The sequence below is a fragment of the Ciconia boyciana genome, chromosome 16 (genome assembly GCF_034638445.1).
Source record: "Ciconia boyciana chromosome 16, ASM3463844v1, whole genome shotgun sequence".
In the NCBI taxonomy this organism is placed as follows: domain Eukaryota; kingdom Metazoa; phylum Chordata; class Aves; order Ciconiiformes; family Ciconiidae; genus Ciconia; species Ciconia boyciana.
This window is the reverse complement of record NC_132949.1, coordinates 12377461-12400392: the sequence shown is the minus strand read 5'-3', so window position 1 is coordinate 12400392 and position 22932 is coordinate 12377461. Positions and strand designations below refer to the sequence as shown.

General features: G+C 44.4%; 1 protein-coding gene across 3 annotated transcripts in view; it reads right to left on the bottom strand.

The window, feature by feature from the left end:
• MYH10 (myosin heavy chain 10) overlaps positions 1 to 16078 on the bottom strand; it is a 103922-nt gene extending 87844 nt beyond the window's left edge. For all 3 annotated transcript variants that reach the window (XM_072881131.1, XM_072881132.1, XM_072881133.1), the window contains exons 1-3: positions 15998 to 16078; positions 12911 to 13288; positions 817 to 973 (exon numbers count right to left, since the gene is read on the bottom strand). In XM_072881131.1, coding sequence (XP_072737232.1) covers positions 817 to 973; positions 12911 to 13255 — 502 coding nt within the window. In that variant the 5' untranslated portion in view covers positions 13256 to 13288; positions 15998 to 16078. The remainder of the gene's footprint in view (positions 1 to 816; positions 974 to 12910; positions 13289 to 15997) is intronic.
• Positions 16079 to 22932: the final 6854 nt, after the last annotated feature.

Genomic DNA, 22932 nt, shown 5'->3' with positions numbered 1-22932 from the left:
CAACATGCTCATGTTTCCAGATCAGTAGAACAGCCACCAAATATGAACCAATATTGGATAGTATGAGCTGTGTTTCCAACATGCTATGTCAGAAGTGCAATTTTACAAGTTCAACAGCATGCATTTATTTCAACACATTTATTTCATGTCAGAGTCACAGTTTTCATATTTGTCCAGCACAGCCTTAAAGCCAAAATTCAAAGCGTGTGCCCACCATAAACTTACTCTCTATTCTACTGCAGACATGACCTATACCAGTTTGGAGGAAAAAAAAATTAAAAAATCTTCAAGGTTAAGCATTTCCCTGACCTCTTTTTGAACTCAAACATACTATTGTTTCATTGTCACTTCAGATTGTCAGCTGCAAAAGCGCCAACATTTTTATAGAATTAGAGAGACAAGTCATTAACATACTTCAGCTTTCCCTTTTCAATCACACTTCTTCATTCTTACTTCATTCAAAGTCAGTGCACTAACATCTTTTGACATAAATCTTCTCTCTTCTTTTTTTAAGAAAGTATTTCCACTACAACTTTCAGTGACACCAGCTGGCACAGTACACTTCCTATTAGCGTTAGTTTGCTTCTGTGCCTCAGTAAGACAAATATGCCGACAGGGGTCAATCTCCAAGTTATTTCTATTCTGAAAGTTTAAGGTTCTAGATAAGAAAACTTCCCCTCCCCCCACTTTAAGTACTAGAAAAGATTCTGATCATGTTAGAAATTACTATATAGCTGGATAATGAAGCTCCTGTGTTTTAGGTACATTACAAAAAGTTGTCAACTAACTGTTAAGGAACATTTAACTAATTCTTACCTTGTAGCATGCATCTATATGCAGATTCAGATATTGCATAAATGTGCGGTGGCATTTCATGGCGCTTCTTCCCTCTGTACATCTCTATAATGTTTTCTGAATAAATCGGGAGGTTCTTGTAAGGATTTATAACTACGCAGAACAGCCCTGAATAGGTCTTAGGAGAAAATAAAAATAAAAAAAAAAAAAGGAGAAACGTTTCTGTTAGTAAACAGTATTGAAATAGAGCCATAAAGAGCAGAAAACGTTTTCACAGGTTCTATAATATTTATCTCAGAACAAAATTGAGGTCCTTTTTGTTGAGCAACTCAAAGTACATGCTATATTCAAATTATTGGTTTCTAGTTCTCTTAAAAGACTCTTTAATTACCTGCATAAAAGTAATTTAAAGATAATAAATGTGAGTAAATATGACGTGGAGCATCTGATCTCTTTCCCACAGATATTTAAATTTCTCTTCCATTTGCCAAGTTACAGGATTTATGGACACCTTTTGATGTTCAACTCCTTCAGTAAAATGTGCATTCAAAGTAATTTTTTATTTTTTGAAGGAACCAATAATCTTGATTACTCTAGTAAATAATTTGTATACGAAAAAAGCCTGTTTCCGACCACCACTATTTCTGCTATCCTACTATTTTCTCATATCTGTATGTCTTTCCTGCTCATCAGCCTTTCTCAACCCCAAAGCAGTCTCCTCCTGGAGAGGTCATTCCCTCCACTGTCTCACCCGAGCTGATGGATAGCCTGGCAGCTGGCACTGCAGACATTTCATAGTTGCTTTTAGAGTTGATACTGAACAGAAGTTACCAGGACTACTATAATATCAAGAAACACAAGCACAAATTTTACATTGCTTATTTCATTGACTCTTACTGAGGCATTTCTGTTTAGTCAAAAAATGCCTCAGGTTTTACAAAATTGAGCACACATGGCAAACAATACACACAGGTCCACATTTCCCTGTAAATGAAGTATCAAAGACTACTTCAGAACAGTTCAATCTCTGCTCCATAGAAGTTATTTATAAGGAAGTTTTCATATAAATATATATGAAAGAAAAATGTATACAGTCAGCCACTCATACTTTGTTATCTGGGAGGGACAGATGAGCATGGTCTGGCTGTACGGGCCTTACTAGGGATCAAAGGTTAAGCTCAGACAGACAGCTTTGCACCACGCAAAAACCAGAGCTAATCCATGGCGCTTCCCTGCAACAAGGCATCTGGATGGCTCTTGCCTTTTCAGAATCAACCTAAATTGGCGGTTTTTAAGAAAGCAAAATCTCTCTATTCACCTTTATTTCATCGCATGCTTTGAAAGTGTATTCTTTTTGGTCATTAGTATTATTCACATCTTTACTAGGACAGGAATGTTAGCAAGATAGACCAGTTTTGATGGAAACAGAGTATCTTTCTGAATGTCAGGAAAACTGTGTTTCTTACCTTTGCAGGCTGAGAGGAGAGAAGGAATGGAGACAGTAAGACAGCATTAACAGCTGTTGAGAGCCTATAGTATTAAGCAGGCAACTCATAACACTTGCCGATTTAAAAAAATATTTCTGCTACATTTGTATGAACAGAGTAGCTGAAGTTCCTGATCTGCCTTTTTTTAACATATAAAAGATTTTATTTGGAGGAAAAGGTGCCCTGTTCTTTCTACATCTACAAGGCATTCTGCAAAGATAGACAGAAGGTGATCTCTGAATTGAGTCAGGAGCACCATCAGTAAAGAAAAAGAAGTTGGGTTTATGCCCAATGTCCTGACATAAGGACATCTTATGTCCTTATAGGAAAATAATCTCTCTGCTTTGGTCAGATCTGCTGGATGATAAGCACCTGCAGTGCCTTATCCAGCCAAACATCTGGTAATAAGGTATTTATTTCTCGAGAGAAAGGAAACAGATGTTATCAGGTCAACTGACCCAAGCATAAAGAACAACTTATCAGTCATTAACTCAACATAAGCATGGGGCTGTTGGCAAGTGGGCATTTCCTCCCCAGACTCTTTTCCAGCCTCATGTCCTTACCACTGTCCCTGTTGCCAGCGTCAGCACCCTTGCAGTAACTTACCAAGCTGGATACTACTGAAGATAAATTTAAAAAAAAAAATTGGTTGGTAACAGAATCAGTTCCCTGACCAAATTCATTCATGGCCACTAGTGATACTGTAGGGGAGAGGGAAGGCAGAACAGTTATTTTCATAGCATGGTACAACTGACTGAGGAGCCAATTAACTGATAAATACTGGATCTATGTTCCTAGCCAGCCGCCTTCCCTGTTGTGCTCAACTGAGGTCACCCGTATTCATCTACAATTACTACGGGTGACATGAAGGCATCGAAAATTACCACAAGCCTAATTTCCATTCTGGTCTTCAGATAAGGATAACTAGATGGAAGGCACACATTCACCAAGCCCATTGTATGATCACCAGCTAAAAAAAAAAAAAAAAATCACTGAACAGCACCTATGCTGTGTTTCTCCACTACAGCCACATCTAATAAGGGGAAAAAAAAAAAAAAAGGACTTGTTTATTGCTGACTGCAGATGAGATCTAGTCACGAGCAAAAGAATTCACACAGCCAAAGTCCGCTTCCAGATCTGTCCCAACACACCCTCTGACTAGTCTAATGGCATGAACGTTTGCTTAAGCCAGCACACCTCTTTCCTCCAGGATGATTCTGGACTCTCATCCAGCAGCACTTCTGATCCCTGGTCTGTTTTTCACCCACCCAGCTTCAGAGACTTGCAATTTACCTCCATGGGCTGCTGTTCTACATCTCACTGTGGACAGGAACTCTCAAAACAGTGACTGATGGTTAAGCTGTAAGGATATTGCTGTATATACTAGCTATATGAAAAAGGCTGACTCTTTCAAGAGCAACACCTCTATTTCTCTGCAAATTCATCTAAAGCTTTTATCAGTGGTTTTGGTCCTTTTATGTTCACAAAGGAAAGTTGTTTTTTTTCCCCAGTATCACTGCCCTTCCCCAGACATGAATAAACTCATCTAGTAAGTTAAAAAAAAAAAATCTTAACTGCTAGGATTAGAACAGCTATTTGAAGATTATCCTTCCCTCCTCCCCCCAGGTGCTTTGGCATCTTTTGTTTATTTCCCCAACACAGACATGGAGTAAATGTTGTTACTATTTTGCTAAATAAAGAATTAATAATTTATAAAAACCAACTTAACAATCCTTCAGACTTCTATTGATGATACCTAACCTGGAACCCTTTCTAGACTATCTCCCAATGCAGTAATTGGATGGATCAGTGAACCTGGAATGATCAGAATAAGCAAAGTCCAGCTAGATGCCAATATAACTCAGCCAATCTAGAGGAAAACCATCAAATGTTCTGGGCAAATGAAAACAGTTAATTTAAGAGGCTTTATATTGAACAGGGCCAAATTAGAAGTTATGAAGCACAAAATTCTACCATTTCACCAGTGCTGGGGTTCATTTATTTGAAATTAAACCTTATGGATAGGCTTTTATCCCCAAGTCTGTGTCATGACATAGCTCTTCACATGTAGCACCTTGAACTCCACCATCCTGATTTCCTGTACATTTGTCATTCAGTTAATTCTCCTGCTGTTTCCCTGCAGAATTTAAAAATCCCACTTTCTTCAAAACATCACCACACTGTACAGCTGTAATTTATTCAAAGGAAGATGGAACAGAGTTCTCCCACAAAGCTCCCAAATTTCTTGACCATCATCTATTGCAGAAAGCAACATGTGAACATATTGGTGGGTTGTTTTCATGGCTCAGTAGGCATATAAACACAGAAGGGATGCTTTTGAGTCAAATGTAATTGGGAGGGGGTAAACAGTACAAAAATTTTATACAGCTATTTTATAACTGCAAGTCTCACAGTACATTACTATATCTAAGACAGTAGATTGGAGGTATGGGCTTTCTGCATGCAAACTGAAGATATGAAAAGTAGGCTGAGATTGTTTTACACACCTTGAAAAGCCTCTTGGTGACCAGCCATAGGAAGAATTAATAGGAATACTTGCACACCTGCCTTACAAATGGCCACCCTACTTAATGAATACCACCATGTAACTGTTAGAGGTGCCCTGAGCTTTCAGACACACCAAATGGGCAGAGTGATGCCCTGTGCTTCCTCTCTACTCTGCAGTACATGGACTCTGCCAAAACTGTCAGATCTGAATCACAGTTAGGATCAAGCACTGAAGAGCTACTGTAACTAGCCAGTCTGGATGAAGAACCAGACTTCATTAATTTTTCAGCTGACAGAGGTAGATACATATATTAAGAATTTAAAGGCAAGTAAAGATGTTTATTCACCTTGAGATCATGGGATCAGCTGCAAACAAGCTAGCTGCTTTAAGCACACATTTCTACTTTACCGAGGAACAGGATATAGACGATATCAACCAACAGCAATAAGGCATGTTGGAATGCACACTCTCTAGGCAAGGCTCCAGAGACAAATAGTAAAGCAGCGCTCTGACAGAGGTTTGTTACACAAACTCTCCTTCAGGACACTAATTGTGGAGTTTGAATGTTTCCAGATGCTTACAGGCCTTTATCCAGTAGTATATCATTTAGTAATTTGGATTTTGGTAAGCTATCCCAGACTGCAGAGTTCAGGTTCCTGGCGCTGGCCTATTTGAAAACTACATTATATTCCTAGCAGTAAGCAACCTAAGAAGGAGGTATAGGTAAGTGAACTACTGGCAAATAGAGAGTGCATTATTTCCAAGTGAAAGAAAGCACATGGGAATTTAGGCTCTAAATTAGGAGTGTGGGCTCCAGAGCAAGAAAGGTTTTCATGGCCTGTCTTCCCTTAAAACCATATCAAACCTTCACTGTGTATACACATATGGTGGTATTAGTGTCACTAATCACCTGAATACCCAGGCTCAACATTTATCTCCAGTTCTTCAACTATAGAAAGTGACAGATTTACTCTATTACTACATAAATAATTAAGCTGCAGTAAGCATCTAGACATTTCCTATTATTACCTGAAATATAAACCAGCAGTTTCTAGCCTAGAAACCAATACATGTTTTAAGCAGTATCCCATATACTAATGTAGTAGAGCACATTTTCTAGATTGATAAATTGCATCATCATAGCATTTTCCTGTCTGGTTTCACTTCCTAAAGTTATGGACCCACCTTTCACACTCCAAGACCTATTAAATTGTCCAAGCTTGACACTGGTTTTCTCACGTACTACCTTTTCGCCCTAAATTAGGCAGTTACCCAATCCTAAATTCAAGCCTTAAAGAAGGGCAGGCATCTCTGTACAAGCCCAAACTGCTAGACACAAAAAGAAAAAAAAAAAACACCAAACACCCAAGCAAACAAAAAACCCACACCAATAAGTCCTGTTGGCACCCGAGAAGATGGAGTTAAGGGTGCCAACAAGGGTAAGGAAACCCCTGTGGGGTAATGGGAACCTCAGCTCTGTCAGAGGCTGGGGGACAAGAGCCACTGACTGTTACTCAAGGCAATTGAAGAGTAAAATCTGTGCATGAGGAGAATGAGAAAGGGAAGGAGCACCACACATATACAAGCTATTAAAGAAAAAGCACAGTCCAAACTTTAGAGGACTTGTGTATGAATGTTCTCTACAGCTAGCACTGAAGGTTCACCAGTACTGTATTTTCACATTTATAGCCTTCAGGTTATGTGTTTAAAGAGAGAAAAAACAATATTAGATCAGCAGTGCAGGTTATACTCCTGCTCAGTCAGCTCACCACCTCTCAGAGACAGATAGGCTCAGTGTCGCAGCCACTCAGACAGCATGACTGCTTCAGCCACAGCAACTGCTAAGAGGTAAAACATGATCTTAGGTTGCACCAGGGCCAGAAAAGTATTAATATCCTTTCACAAGGCTCCTGTATAGCTGCATGTTGGAGCTTGACTGCTCTACAGACAGCTTACAACAGGCTACCCATGACTTCTGATGCAGGCATACAGCTTGAAGGGGTGTCTTGCAACACAGTGCATCCCACTGAGCACTTGAACACGAGTCCATGATCCAAATTATCGCAGCTTTTTAGGCTGCTAAGCTACCGTTTTTTATCGAAACAGAATATTTGACAAGAACATGATAGTTTTCCATACCTCTGCTTGCCTGAGGGCAAGGAGGGCATTGATTCACTTCCCTTAAATCCCTCAGACATTTCTAATAAAGTAAAACCCTACACAGAACTCTCTCAACCTGATCACATTTATGAGTCTTCCAAAAATCAGTGTTAATTTAAAAACAACCTCTTGTGTCAAAGCAGTCCTTACAATTTGAACCCCAGCATTTCTTTTGCCATATATTAGGTACTAGATCCAGTGACTGGTTTGTGTTAAGGAAAAGATGAAATTAAGTAACAAACTCCATTTTTTACAGGTTCTTTTAATATCAGTCTTTGATACTCAGTAATGTGAAACATTCCCAACTGGACCAGCAGGAAAATTAAAGCAATTAGAACACAGAAGCTTATATAATAACACTGATTGTTCTAGGTTACACTCTGGCCTCACAGGAGGCAGCAGCTTAAGAGGAGAAACAGCTTATAGATAGTTCCACAAGTGCAGTTTTATAAGAGCTTCCACCCACAGCAGGCTCTGGAACTGGGGACTACAGCATATTTCTCATTCTTTCCCTCTTCTGCCCCAATAAAATGGAAAGTACATTAAAAAAATGAAAGTAGCACAAGACTGCAGACCAATTACAGAGGTAATACTTGTAATTATCAAAAAATATCTGCTGAAGTATTTCTAATTGCACAATAGTAAGCATGTTTTCTTCTTTACTGGTAGAAAGAAAACCCAGTAGGCATATACACGGAGAGCAATAATTAGCAGCAAGGTTCCAGGAGCTCTCAGCCTTACATAAACAGTTTCCAACCCTTTTGTAAAAGTCTTTGCTAAAAAAAAAAAAAAAAAGGTGGAGGAGTGGGCTGGGAAGATAATGCATAGTTCATTAGAGTTTGGAGGACTTTGAAGTTGAATCTAACCCTTTCCTCAAGAATGCTTCTCCATCTTTTTGTCCTTCCTCAAGGAACAGCAAAACTAGTCATCTCTAACTTGACTTCACCTACAGCATGCACATGTCTTATGCCACATGTCCCCACCTGAAACTTTCTTGCTGAGCACCCAAACATGGGTCACAGGCTCACCAACAACAGACAGCACCAGTGGAACATCCCACATACAGTCACACCAAGGCAAGAGGCCATCTGAATACTGATATGGGTTAATAAAGTCAAGCATTTAAGAAATTCTATTAATTTTAATCCTTTTGACTGAATGACGTCAGGAAGCAGTTAAGTAGTAATTGCAGTGATTTATGGGGGTATCAGTAAGCTATATATAAGCAACTGTGGGCAATGGACTTCCTCCAGGAGAGCTGGGACTAGAACAGATGTGGCAACAGCAACATTTTTTTAAACAGGTTTTTATAAAGCCCATTGGATTTTGAATATCTTAGCTTTTACTGCAGCTTAATTACACCCTATGTTTGAGTGAGCAATTCCTTCATCCCATCTCACTGCATTGGATACAGGAATGACTGCACAAGACAGACTTTTGGTCCTGCGATATCTTCTTTCAGTTAGAAAAAGATAACAAACTCGAACAATTAGAGACCCATTGAGTAGACAACGTGCCATTTATCCAGGAACTTTTCAGATATTAGCCTGCACTGACCAGTCAGACCATAAAAATACAGCCAGTCTGCAACTCAGATGTCATACTTTTCTGGAAAATCAGAAAGGTGTGTCAAACCTCTGCAGGATCCATACTATTAGGGTTTGCTAGTGCACTTAGCAAGGAACCCCTTTTGGTTTAACAAAATATTTCTGTTAACAAGATGAGCATAAAGTTATGTTTTTACATTCATTAATAGAGCATGTAGGAACATACAAACATTTAAAATATGCTATAAAAGGGAAATGGAAGGGTCTTTCTTGCCATCAAAAGAAGTACTGACACAAAAGCAGAGCTTTAAATTGCTGGAAGAAGCGTCACCTCACCCTGACTTAGAAGTATTAACAGTCGTTAGCTTATTCATTCGAATTCCAGCCAGTGTCTGCAATATCAAGGACAAGTTGCTTTCCATTTAAGTAGAAAGGTATTTACATTCCTGATCTATGCAACTAGCTGCATTTTGATTAACTGAAATGCTTTTAACAGACTTAAAAAATTCAAAATACTAATGAAGTTATATCCAGAATACTGCCTAACAAAGCATTAAAACATTATTTAGAGTGATCAGGAATACTCCTGACCACTTTGCTTTTTGCAGTTCTAGAAGTGATATAGCATATCTCAAAAAAAAAAAAAAAAAAAAGAAGAGAATCATCTTGCTCTGAAGTGAAAGAAAAGGACTCTCAAACTGCACACTAACTAGCCACTCTCTCTTCCAAGTGCAGAGAAAACAAAATGGTAGAAAACAACTGAAATACTTTAAAAAAAAATATTGAAACAGTTCTTTCCTTCAGATCAGCCATATGAGTCAAACCGGGTAGTAAACTTTGAGTAGAAGCCTAATTTTGAACATAACTGACATGGCTATATATAAGCTTTCTGAATAGACATTGAATCTAATACGTTGTTGATGTTGAAGACAGAGATCAAGTTGGAGAAAACGCCTCTTCCTACACCAGACTCCTTTGCAGCTTTCAAATGTTATCTGTAGCTCTCCATCAAAGCACCTAAGTATTTCTCCCCTTCATACTGTCAAGTGCAGCATCTGATCTCCTAGCACGTTATTTTTCAGACTAAATCCTCCTTCTTGTTTATCTCCCCTGCCACTCCCATCCCTTCCCACCAAAACCAGAGACCCATTTCAAGTGTCTCCCTTTCCCCAGGGCTCCAACTGAAGGAGACAGCTATAGCTTGGACAGCCAAAGTCACTTCTTCAGCTGGGCTTCACACACCCCCCACAACAGCAAGACACCACAAGCCTCCAGGCTGTGAGCAAAACTTCTCCTGAACCTCTACGGCTTACAGCACAGCAGTTTAAAAATTGAAGTCGGTGATTTCCTATGTTCAGATACCATATTGGACCATGAAGAGTTTGGAAGCTGGTTCATGAGAAACCCCAAACCTCATGAAGCAGTGACAAGGAGAATTACTGGAGCAGTAATCTTGCCGATCACAGCTTGCCACAAAACATTAAGGCAACAGTGGTCTTGAGAACTTAGTAACGTTCAAGGCTGATGGACCCTTAACATCCACTCTTTCCAGTAGATATCTCCATTTCATTGTCTGATTCAAAGATCCAGCCATTCTTCCCAACAGTTCTTGTACAAGTCCTGCTACCTTTCATCTTCTGGGCTGTCATGAGCAGACCAGAAATGAAGACAGGACCAAGCATTGCCATCATGCTTTTACAAGCCACTGGTCTTCCAGATTCTCCATTTCTGTTCATCTCCCACAGCACAATAATAATGCAACTGAGAGGCCAAGATCATGCCACTCGGCAGACATTAGAAATGTTAGAAGTTCCAGCAACTCCTCGCTGTCCCTACTTAGATGTTACTTGAAACTCTTCTTGATGAAATGAGCATCACTGCCCAGGTCATGCCGACTGGCACTAGCTAGCTTTAGTCAGCCCTCCCTGTTCCTCCAGCAGTGTCATCTTGAAGAGGTAGATTATAGACTGATGACTAGACCCACTGACCAAATCCCTCAGCTTGTTTGTTTCCTTTCAAGGGATTGAAAGGAAACATGTATCTACTTCAGTTGATGGTCTTTCATCTACTTCCTAGAAAGGCAACACTGCATGCTGCCTATTGTGAATTAAAGGAAACCAAAACAGATTCACCATCTCCATCTTAACTACTTGAGACCAACACCAAGATTTAAGATTTCAGTTTGGTTTTTATGAGAGTACTATCTGGAAATCAAAATATACCTTTAACTGACTCTTGTCATGGCCAAACCACCATAATTCATTTCATCAGCTCAGTTAACTTTGGCTCTTTTCTTTACACTGAACATCAGCAGGTTACGCAGGCAATGGCAATCGCTCCAGGCTGCACAGTCAGCAGCAGCAATGATAGTGCCGCATTCAAGAAGTTTAGGGATCCCTGACAGAGATCCCTACCAGAACGGCACTAAAAACTCCACCAGCTCAAGTTCTTGATGAAGTTTCTCTCTATGGCCTATTGATCTTTGCCAGCATTCAGCCTCTACTCTAATAGTACTCGCAACTGCTTTTTCCCCTCCTTCAAAAAATAAGCTGAGTTTTAATTTCAAAGAAGAAGCCATTATTACAGCTGCATAGAAACATTATTCCTGGTAACAGTAGCATCCTCCAGCAATGTTCCTGTAACTCAGACCTCCAGTTAAGGCCAACAAATCCATTAGCTTCTCGATCCCAACCAACTTCTTCCAGCTCAAGGGCAGAGGAGGTCATTAGTAATATACTGATGCAGTAATCCTGTGTGACAGCAGTATCTCAATGCCAAGGAACCAAGTTTTAGAGCCTGCCTCAACAGTCACAGAATTAAAGCAGAAAGCACCTTTTTGGGAAGTGGGGAAGAAAAAAGGTAAGTCACCTATAGGATATCACTTAAACTCCATGTATATGATAAGCCAGCCTTTCACAAAGTGGAGTTTTTAAATTTGTCAGTCATCCAAAGTAACAGTACTGTATCATCTGTGTATATATAAGAGTGACAGGTTCTCAACACCATCCTCCAGAAGCATTTGTGGCTATGTTTACTGTATGGAGTCCTTGGACTAGAGCTTGCTTTGACATTTAAGGCCTTCAGCTTTTAACCTTCATAATGAAATAAGGTTATAATAGTTGTAATGAATTTCATAACAACTAGCATTATGATTGATACATATACTGAAAACTTTTGATCTATTAACTTGTTTACTTTTATTTTCAATCCAGTTCTTACTAATTATCCAGTTAGTTTACTTATAAGCTTGCAGGAATCATTCCAGAAGTAGTTTTTGCTGAGCTCTGCTGTAGGGGTCTTGGTGTAAGGCCTTGGAAGGGTAAAAACCAAAAACCCACACAGGAAACTGACAGAGAAGCACAAATATGAAGAATATTTTGAAGTTGCATATAATTTTTAATAGGTCCAAATATTACCAAGGGCCAAGAAAAAAAGGCACCCCATTAATACCTAGATGGAAAGGAAAGTGAGCCAACTAACTAGCAGAACTAAGTAAAATGGATTTAAACTTTAGAATAAGTGTTTATTAAAATGAGCCAAGCATTCAAGCAGATGTTCCAGTTTCTTTTAAGATAGAAAGTCTACTTGTAGCTCTTAATGATACTCTGACTCAACAACTCACTATGCAATCAGTTTGCCAAGAGACAAGGAGCTACTCTTAACTGTACGCCACAGACACTCATTTAATATTGTTCAAGGAAGGAACGGGGTCAAAAGCAGCATCAATGGCGCTGTGATTTCTAACTCCATAGAAAGATGGTGGTAAGCCAGATGTTCCAGTTAGCGCTTCAAACCACTGAAAAAAGAAAGCTTCATCTTATTGGTTTATTTTAAGCACTTGAACACATTCTTTCCTGGCCCACTAAGTTGATATTAGATTCCAAAAAGACATTTTGCATTTCTAGCACTCTCCAACTTCAGCTTTTAAATAATAGCATAGGCTATTATCATTTTTAATAGGCAGCAAGTTAAAGCAAGATATATGATTGTTCATATGAACAATTAAACAACAGTAATTCAGCAAAGTTAGGTTTTGTAATCTCTCGTCAGCTCAAACAAGCCATTTGATACTATTCACTGTATCAGTTAAGCATGTCTGAGGCAAGTGCTCTAACAAGCGGCATGAGCTAAGCACCCAGAGTTGCCATTTAGCATTCTATTTTTGAAAGATGCTTGCAGAATTATTTCCATAGGAGAATTTTTTATTACTTGTTTTATGACAACAGAGTTCTTGACCTGTACACAGCATGGAAAAAGACCCTGGACTAACCTAAATGCTAGGGACACAAAATATTTAGTCTATCAAAATCAGAGCCAAGACCTGCTTGCTACATTTCATATAAGTAAAGGAATGGGAATCACATAAGTTAGCTGAATTAGCACCCGTAATGAATCTAATAATTAGTACTTACATAGATGAGCCCAGAGTAATACCGATCCTTTAAATTATGCAATACAGAGGCTTCATTTAAACAGGTTAATTCTGCCATGTCTTCCACTTTAGAGAACTTGGGAGGATTCATCTTCTGAATATCATCTTTATTGACTAGTGCTTTCTTTCCATTCTCTGCCAGTTCAACCAACACTTCATCCCCTTTTTCCTCCTTGATGCTGGCTGCCTCAAAGCCATGGCGCTCTGAAGGAATCCACACCAACTTTTTAGCAGTCCAGTCAGCCTGGGTGGCAGGGTTGTAGATTACAGCCCTATCCACGAAGAGGTATCTCTCCGGATCTTCCTGTCCAGATCTCTGTGCCATTATAGGAAGTGAAGGTGTCCACTATCAGTTACCCTGTAAATTGGAGAGGAAAAAAGCAAAAACTATGTTACTTACCATATTCTGATCAATGAAATCAATGGAACTAGAGCACATCAATTAAATGATCTATCACTAATATCTGTATCTTCTCTTGATGAAGAAGCATCATTAATTTCTTCCATAGTCTAAAGAAGCTGCTATACAACTGAGAACCCTTATTCACACAGCGACCCTCTGAATAAACCAACTTTTGCCATACAAAAGTTAAAATGATCTGTCAAGTATAACCCCAGACTCCGTACAGGAAACTCGGTATAAACTGGTTCTAATTGTGCACCAACTCTGAAGAGACATGGCAACAAATGTGAGAACTACAAGCAGGAAAAACATGCATCTGTCTTCTGTCCTTAAATAAGGAAGAAGAGCAAATTTAACACAAACTTGCCACTAAACTTAACTTCAATTGAACAGTAAAAAAAAAAGATAGAGATAGATATAAAAATACAAAAAAGTGTTCAGTGGATAGCTAACTACAGTAACCAAAAGACAGGAAGAATATGTTTTAAAATGTGGATTTTCAGCTACAGACAAGAACTTGAGACACCTGAGGTTTCTGCAAGCCATTAAGCTAGCTAAACCTTGCTCATATTCTTCCTGAAAAACATAAGACTTTGCATTTCTACAGCCTGCTTCTGTTCTCAGTCGTGAGCACTGACATTACCATATTCCAAAAAAATGTCTCCAGATCTCAAGTTTACCTTGAGGCTCAAGACACAGCAAGGACTGATGTTAGATTTTCCAACAGCTTCACAGGTAATGTGAAGGGGAAAGAAAAACTGCTGACAGAGCTCCTGCACACTCATTTTACCTATTTGCCTCTATCTAAGAGAGGCCACCACATCTCTAGTTAATAATACTGTCACATCCAGGATTCCTTGCACTAGCAGTTTCATCTGTAACTGCTTCAGGAGCAACAAGGTCAAGCCTGACACCTAGTACTCAGGTCATTAAGTATCTTGTTTTTTCACACACTAGATCTTTTCTGCTGAAGAATGTTACATCAACTAATGGTAGCCTCTTCCAGCAGGTAACCAAAAGGTTAGCTTCAAAAGCAAAGAAGGTTTCGCAAACTGCATTTGTCATCTTTCACACTATGGTATGCACCCTGATGGAAGAAGTTCTGCAACACACCCATCCTCAGAAGAACATGTAATTAAATACAATAGTTGTGTCTCCATCTACAGCATAGACATTTGTTACATTGTTCAACTTTAATGTAAAGTAAGCACAAAGTCATTGAACCCTTCAGAGGTTTGCGGAGCAGACCGTTTACTACAGACAGCTTAATTCAAATAAAGAGGTGATGACTCAACACTTAAAGTATTTTAGAAGAGCCTCTGAGAGAAAAATTCAACAAAGAAAGAGGGAATTGTTGAGGGGACACTTTAAGTGATAGCTGGAGTCCTGAGTCAGGAAAATTAAGAAATTAGCCAAGGAACCCTACAGTTAGCTCAAGAAACCGCCAAATTTAATATCCGAGCCTTCAACCCCAATTCAGATAGCTGTTTTCCACTGTGCTAGACTACAGCTGAAGTTCCAACACAGACCTGAAACACCATTGCCGCCCTTGTGTGCAAATGCATCTCAGTGTCAAGTCTCTGAAAGCTCCCTGGCCAGGTACAATAGACAGCCAAAAGCATTTATGATAAGCTCGGTCTCAAGTTTTGCACACTGAGATGAAGTGAAACCTAGAGGTCAGATAAAACCGGTACAACAAAATTAATCAGTATTGTTCCCCAGAGGAATCAAAGGCTGAAAACTGAAATGAATACATGGACTGACTTTATACCAGTTCCTGAGGAATATACCTAATATCAGGGGATCACAGACAGTTCCAGGGTCATTTTTCCACTTTGGCTTTTAATTCCACACAGCCCATCAAGAAAGACCCTCTGCGGAAGCAAAGCAAGTTGCAGCTTACTCTACCCAGGCTCCTCTGTTAACAATAGCATTCAAATGAAATACACAAATGAGCACATTTATCATGCAGGAATCCAGCACTCCCAAAAGACGACTAGTGGAAAAAAAAAAAACCAACCAAAAAAAACCCCCTACACATGTTCTGCTCCTCTAAACAAAAGCGGAGTGGGGGGAGCGCCGCGGAGACGGGGAGCGGCATCTCTCAGTGCAGCCCGGGCACTCTCAAGGACAGAGGCAGCCCGAGGAGCCGCAGAAGCCGCACTGCCTGCGGGAGCCAAGGGCTGATGCTCGCCGCCGTCCTCCTGCGGGAGCGGCTGCGGAGCCCCCCTCGCAGGGCCGCAGGCCCCGCCGCCGCCCCGAAGGACAAAGAAGGCGGCCGGGGCCGCTCGGCCCGGCGGGGCCCAGGAGCGGCCCCCTCCCCGGCGCGGCCGGGCCCCAGCCCCGCGCCCCCCGCCCAGCCGCCGCCCCGCCCGCGCGGAGGCTGCGGGAAAGGGAGAAAATGGCCACCTTCCCCTCACCGATGCAGCCGGGAGCGGCGGTGATGCGGCGGAGAAGGGGGGGGGGTGACGGGAGACGGGGTGGGGGATGCGGCGGCGCGGGCGGGCGGGACGCACGGCGCGGCCCACACAAGGGGGTCTTTGTGTGCCGGGCCCGCCGCCCCGCCCCACCCCACCGCGGGCGGGCCCGGCCGCGCGCCCCCGACGAGCCCCCCCGAGCCCGCCCCGGGGAGCCAGGAGCCGCCGCCGGGCCCCGCCGCCTCACCTGTGTAGCGCCCGGCCGCCGCCGTGCCCCGGAGCTCGCGCCGCCCGCCCGGCTCCTCAGCACTCCCGCCGCTCCGCCCCCTCCCGCCGCGCTCCTTTAGCGCCACACCGAGCCCTCCGCCCCCGCTCGCCGCTGCCACCGACCCCGCCCCGCCCCCGCCTGCCGCCGCCCTTCCATTGGCTAACGGCCACGTCCGTCCGCCGCCGCTCGCTCGCCCATTGGTCCGCGGCGCGGCCGCTCTCCAGCCACGGCCATAGCAACCTCCACACGCTACCCTCCAAACCCCGCCTCCCCGCTTCGCCTCGCCCCCTCAGCGCTCATTGGCGGGCTCCGCCGGCCCGTCGGCCCACAGCGCTCCTTTCACTGGGCGCCCGCCACGCCTGTCGGGGCGGGCTCCGCCCCGTGCTGCAGCACGCCCGGCGGGGGGCGCGGCGCGTCCCCGGCGCTGCAGCGGGCGGCGCGTGCGGTGCTGCAGCGCGGGGCGGGCGCGCGCTTCCCCCTCACCCACCTTCCCCCCCGGCGGCGTCCCTGTATTTTGGGTCGATGAAGGGTTTTTCAGGCCCCGGCCTCCGGGCCGGCTTCCACCGACGGGAGAGAGAACGGGAAACCCGTCACCGGGCACTGGAAGCTGATACTGCCCTCCCGCCGGGCCCCGGCGGCGGCGGCACCGTGCTGGGGGCTCAGGGTCGCCTCACGCTCTCCTCAGCAGTGCCTGTCTGAGGTGGCAGTCACTGGTTTCCAGGCCCTGGGTGGGATGGCGGTCCAGCCATCCAAGCACCCGGTCGCGATTTCCAAACTTCCAGTTCTAGAAACTCAGCCGCAGCCCTCAGTAATTGCTCCCGGGGGTAATTACCCTGACTATTAAAAATACAAACCCAACCCTTACTGCAAGTCTGACGTGGTCTCCCAGCCCCCGGATCCGGTCGAGCGTCTCCGTGCTGGCTCAGCAGCCCCCCTCAGCAAAGCGGGCTCCTGCGTGGCAGCTGAGCCCGGGCCTCCTCTGCCCCAGGCCGGCCGAGCTCGCCCTCAGATACGTGTTTTTTCCCTTCCTTAAACATAATCCTGAGGCTTTTTGGAGCCCTCACCCAATTGCCAGCACCTTTTCTGGATCAGGCGGGTAGGCAGGAGGCTGCAGCATGGGAAAAAAGGCCATTTGCAGCATCTCTGAGAGTCTCCTGGGCTCACGTGGACTTTGAAAATCAGTGCCAGGTGGGTTTCAGGTGTAACACCTCGGGGGGCTGCTGGCCTGTGCACTCTGACACTGCTGCTGCCTGGGATTTCAAGATTGAGAGTTTCAACACCATGATGGCCTTCCCTGGTTTTTTGCAAAATCTTTCCCATGTGTCACTCCCTGGCTCAGAGCTTCTTGGGGTCCACACATGGTACGTTCAACCTCCAGGGAATGGGTGCAACCTCTAGCCACAACCATGGCTCAATCCAGCCCTGCATGCAAGCAGGTAGCTAGGAGCATCAAGGGTTCCCATCACCGGAGCTGTGGGTTTAATTTCTCCGCCCAGACCAAATGCAAATGCAAGTGGCTCAGGAATTAGAGCTATTTTGGTGGAAGGAATTTGAGTCAGATCCTTCTGACCAAGTCGATGAGCGGAGTGAGGAGCAGAGAGAAGTGACAGGAAGGAGCATCGAGCCCGGTGCAGGGCAAAGCCACAGCAGGGGATCCCAGGAAGCACTGGGGGTGTCAGGCAGTGCCTGGGGACAGGAGTAAAGATGTCTCCCATTTCCCCTGTGCTTAGGAGGCAGGACTTTCTATGGACTACCTGCACAAATGGAAGTGTTTTAAAGTAGCACCTGCCATTTCAATACAACTTAGCATTTCTGGACAGGTTGCTTGGTTCAAAACAGGAGGCAATAAGGCAAACTGTGGGGAACCAGGCTTCTGGCACAAAGCTGGAAATCATTCAGTCATCTCTGCTCATCTCTGCACACAAATCAGTTCATGCGCAACTCCTGGCACTTGGATTTATATGAAAGTCTCCCTCTTAATTACCATTTCAGTGGGAGGTCTCGTACATCCTGTTTCACCGAAAAATAAGGGTGTTGACTCGCAAACGCAGGTAGATGAAAGCCGAAAGGCTGAACTGGTTACTCCCCAGCTGTTTTTCGCTATGCAAGGACTGCCACTCCCGAGGCCGGAATGGCTGAGCTGCATGGCAAGCTGCCGTAGGCAGCAGAGCAAGGCCAACACCGCATGGACTTTGGATTGCTTAAATATAGGCATCCAGCATGCTGCATCTCCCAGGATTTACAATTTTTCCTCGCTCAGCCAACAGGTCTCCACGAGATGCTCAGCCAGCGTTCATGGAGCGATGCCAGCCCCTTAGCAGCGCCAGGGCTTTGCAACGGAGCAGCCTGATGAGTATTTTGCTTCCTTTGGAAAAACCACGTGCCCAAAGAGCAGCATCGTGCACCGGTCACAGTTACCCCTCGGGGTGGCTCAGGCCTCGGGATGCTGCAGCACCCACACGCCGACACCCTCACGCTCCGGGTCAGCACCTCCATGTCACGCTGCTTTGGGCTTCAGTCACAAAACTTCCATTTTTAGGCATACAGCATCTTTTAAAAGAAAAATAGAAACATCACACAGAAAAAAATATTCTAGAGACAAGTTGCTTGAAGAGTTTAGTTTCTTTTAGAAAATGATTTCCATGGAAAATCTTTGAGGATCCTGTAGATGCCATGTGGAGCATGTCAGGGTTATAGCATTGAGTTATTATTTTTATCACACAATTATTTTTATCCAGGCCGGTGTTAGGAAGGAATTCCCCAAATCCACTCAATGTCTTTAACACATAGGGGGAAAGATGATATTACTATCTTCCCCAGGAGACTGGAAAGAGGAGAGACTGGAAAGAGCAGAAAGAAACATCTTTCATAAAGGATTTTTATTTGAAATAGAAACTCATCTGATCCCTAATCCTAAAATTGTTTCCCTACCTTTAAACAGAAGGCTAATGATACCGTTGCTTACTGGGGCATGCATGTGCTTAAGGCAAAGCATGTCCCCATGGGTGTTTCCAGAGCTGGAACCCAAGCAGGTAAATAAGAACCACTTAAGCTTAAAGCAGTGCTTGAGATTTTTAAAACAATCTGGAGGATTTAGGAAAAAAATGCTCCATTCATTTCTAATTTAGAGGTCTTACTACTGGTGGCATGTATTGGAAAGCTAATTTCCATACTGGGTGATGTGCGCTTCCATCCCCAGTCTCCTTTGGACATTACTGGGCAGAACAAACTTCTGCAAGGGGAAAACACACAACCAACATCCAACAGCTGTTTGTTCTGTCCTATGTGCCTACCAGAATCCACCAATAAGCCAAATAACCCCCGTTCCTTGATTATTTGACACCTTTGCTTCCTGCAGAGACTGGCATCCTCCTTCCCTGCCCTGCTTTCTGACTGCAGCAGGTTTTGGACGCATCTCCAAGACTTACAGACCCAGGTCTGGCCTCCCCCAGGAGCCCCATGTCTCTGCAAAGCAGGACATCTTAGCATCTTTTTGGGTCAATTTTTTTCTCCATAACTTCAAGTACTGAACAATACTAAGCCAGGGTTTAGAATTAAATATTTAAATGCATGAGTTGCATATGCACAGACTTGGTCTGTGCTTAGTGGTGACAAGGGGACACATGAATAAAATCCATGCAGATTCGGTTTCCAGTTCAAGTTCTGATTTGCTGTGGCTTTGGGCAGCCACGGTACCTTCCCTGCCCTCACTCACCATGCAAAGGGAAGAGACTTCATTATGCCTGTTTGCCCGTTTCAGAGGTGAAATCACATCTTTGATGTGTAATGTGCTTTGACACCTTCAGAAAGAAGGTGCGAGGAAAAGGCAGAATTGCTCATGTAAAAAACTGGCTGCTTTGTTGCATGGAATCAAAACACGGAGAAGTGTAGGAATAAAAGAAAAATTATTCCACAATAAAATTACTTTATAGTAAATATTTCTATGGGAGAAGCTTGAAAGGAATTGGAAATTCAAGCCTCATGCTTAATGCTTGAGTTTCAAAGCTTTCCGAGATGTAATGGATTACAGTAAGATGAGGTTACACTTATTTCTTGAAGCATGCTGTCCTCCAGGACCGCGCCGTTTATTTTATCTCACATGTCAATAGGAAACGTTCTGAAACAGGAGGTGTTCTCCAGGGCGCTGTGCAGGGATCAGCACCAAATATGAGCTTCATTGTCTCACCCATCATATATTTTAGTCCTGGATAGTTTAAAAAGTTAGCTAAATCAGGAATGGAAAGTCTGCTTCTTACTCACAAAAGGGGATTGCACAATAGTTGGTCGGACAGGCTGCTGTGAACCTGATGTCAGATCAGCAAAAATAGCCACCTCTGCAGCAAATGAGTCAAGATCTGAGCAGCAGAACGAAAGATTTGCATTCCCTCCAAGCAAGCCTCCAACAACCACGTGGCTGTTTGCTAACAGGTTGTGCTGGAAACCGAGAAACTCCATAGAAAATCTAAAGCCTCTTCGAATGTGAAGGGCCAAAGTGGAGGACCTGGGATGAGATCCATCTCGGATCATCCTGCTCCAATCATGCTAGGAGCGAGACTCAGACGCACAGAGACCTGTGCTCACCCGCTCCCTGCTTTCTCTATTCCTTCCCCCTTCCTCCATCCGTCACGCTGGGAAGGAGCAGAGGCTGGGAAGGTAGAGCAGGATTTTCGCAACCATGCCTTCCACCCCATGCAAGGGTTTGGCATGAGTTTCTCTTCCCTCAAGGAAAAGGAGGGCTCATTCACAAGCCTCTGCTAAAAAACAGCCAGAATTCTGAACCTCCCTTTTCCCCTTGAAGCAGGAACTTGTCTGCGAGATCTGTCCTCCCCCGCCTCGCTTACCACACCCTGAGATCGGAAATTGTCCCCGGGAAAACCACGTGCGGCAGGTTTGGGGAGCTGCCCTTTTACTTCTGGCTAGCTGGGAGCTTGCGATTCACCAGGCCAGATTCTCATCCCAGTTACACCAGTTCACATTGCAGAAGCACTTCTCACCTGCAATACTGTTTTTAAGGGAAAAGGATTTAGCCATTAGATAGTAGAAAGGCCAGAAGAAAAATTTCTTAGGCATCATAGGATCAGAGGGTAATTCAAGCTGCAATGGACCTCAGAAGATCATCTAGTTCAACTTAGCTAGGATTTTGCAGACGTAAAAAAAAATAAAGAAAACGGCAGAGGTTTCCCATGGAGCCACTTGCAAAGGGCACATTTCCCTGGGGATCTCTGCCTCGTCCAGAACTGGCCTTTACTCAGCACAACTGCAAGATTAGGTGCTTGGATGCCAGCAAGATGAGCACGTCACACATACCTCTCCCGATGAGAAAGGTTCCCCTCCTCGCATTTCGGATGTAGGGTTTATTTGTAGCCTGCTCTTTCATGCCCCATCTCCATTGCCCCTAAGCAGGGCTCGTGCATCAGTACTGATACAGCACCCACTCTGGCTGGAAACCCTATTTATCCTCTCGCTTTCCTTCCCCTGTCCCTCTGCCCATGCTGCCGGGGCTCACAGAATATTTTCTAATTTGAACTAAATGCCCCATTTATAGCTGGGCAAACCCAGCAGGGTTTTTTTGAGATTTGTTGAATACAAAAGTAATGCCAAGGAATACGAGTCCCCTGCATGGTCCGGGGTTTGGGCTGGCCATGTGCTGGAGGGGCTGAGCAGAAATCGAGGGGCTGCCCCTGAAAGAGCTCACTGCACCAAAGCCCCAGAGTAGGAGAGCTGAGCTCTCATTGTGGCTGGGGAGTGGGCAGGGGGCAGCTGCCCAGGGCCCGTTTCTCACCACCCCGCAGTGGCCCTTGGCCAGGCTGAAAGGGACAAATCCTTCCTCTTGGGCTAGAAGCTCCATCCGAGACCAATAGCTCCTTTCTGGCAGAGATTTAACTAAAACCATCTGGTTTTTACCCCACTAAAGGATCAGCAAAGAAGAAACAGTGCTGAAAAGTTCCCATCAGGGCATATCCAGTGCCCCTGGTGGAAGCCCTGGCAGTGCCTGTTGGCCGAGAAGCAAAGGCATGGCAGAGCTGGCCGTTCTCTGCAGGGCTGGGGGACATGCCAGGGCCATGCCAGGGTGGGTGGGATGCTGAGAATTGAGGGGATGCTTGGGCCAGGGCTGCCCCAGGCATCCCGCAGCCCACGGGCCGTGCTGCTGGAATGGGATGGGACCCGTGCTGGAAACTAAGCCTGTCCTTGCACATCCCAGCTCCGCATGCCTGCCTCCCACCTGCCCTCGGGGGCTCTTTGAATGCCCTAATGTGCCACAGAGGAGAAAAACTCTTCAGGGCCCACTCCAAGGAGCAAACAGCCAAAAACTGAGCTGAGGATGGTACCCAACAGACCACAGGGGAGAAACCTTCCACCAAGAGCAGAGAGCTGATGGTTGCTGGGGTGCATTGGGAGCCTAGAACCCATTTTTAAAGACAAATAATGCATTTGGGATGTCTCCCTGCCTTGTGAGAAGGTGTAAGCTCCTCGGGGTCCACCTGAGGAAGGCATGGACATGCCCAAGTGCACCAGCAGGTCCCACCAGACTGCCAGCAGTCTCCAGGGCTAGCAGCAACTTCGGTTTCTTCAGACCTGACTCCGAGAGCTTGTGTCTGCCTAGAAAACCACAGAAAAGCATTCCCGAGCCCTGCCTTGTGTTTGAACACGGGGCACAGGTACTGCCAGCTCTCCTAACCCTGTAAAACCCTCTCATACTTCAAAAGTGAGCATTTGCAGGGCCAGGCTGCAGCACTGCACCCTCCGACCATCTCCAGTCCTCTGCAAGTGGCAAGCAACGGCATGCAAGGTTTGCCCCAGCGATTTCGGCGTACTGGGGATTTTCCCGGCTTCAGCTGGAGTCTCCTGTTAGACTCTGTGCAGTCTTTAATTGGAGCTGATTTACGGCATTTTTATTGCTGCAGACAGCCAGC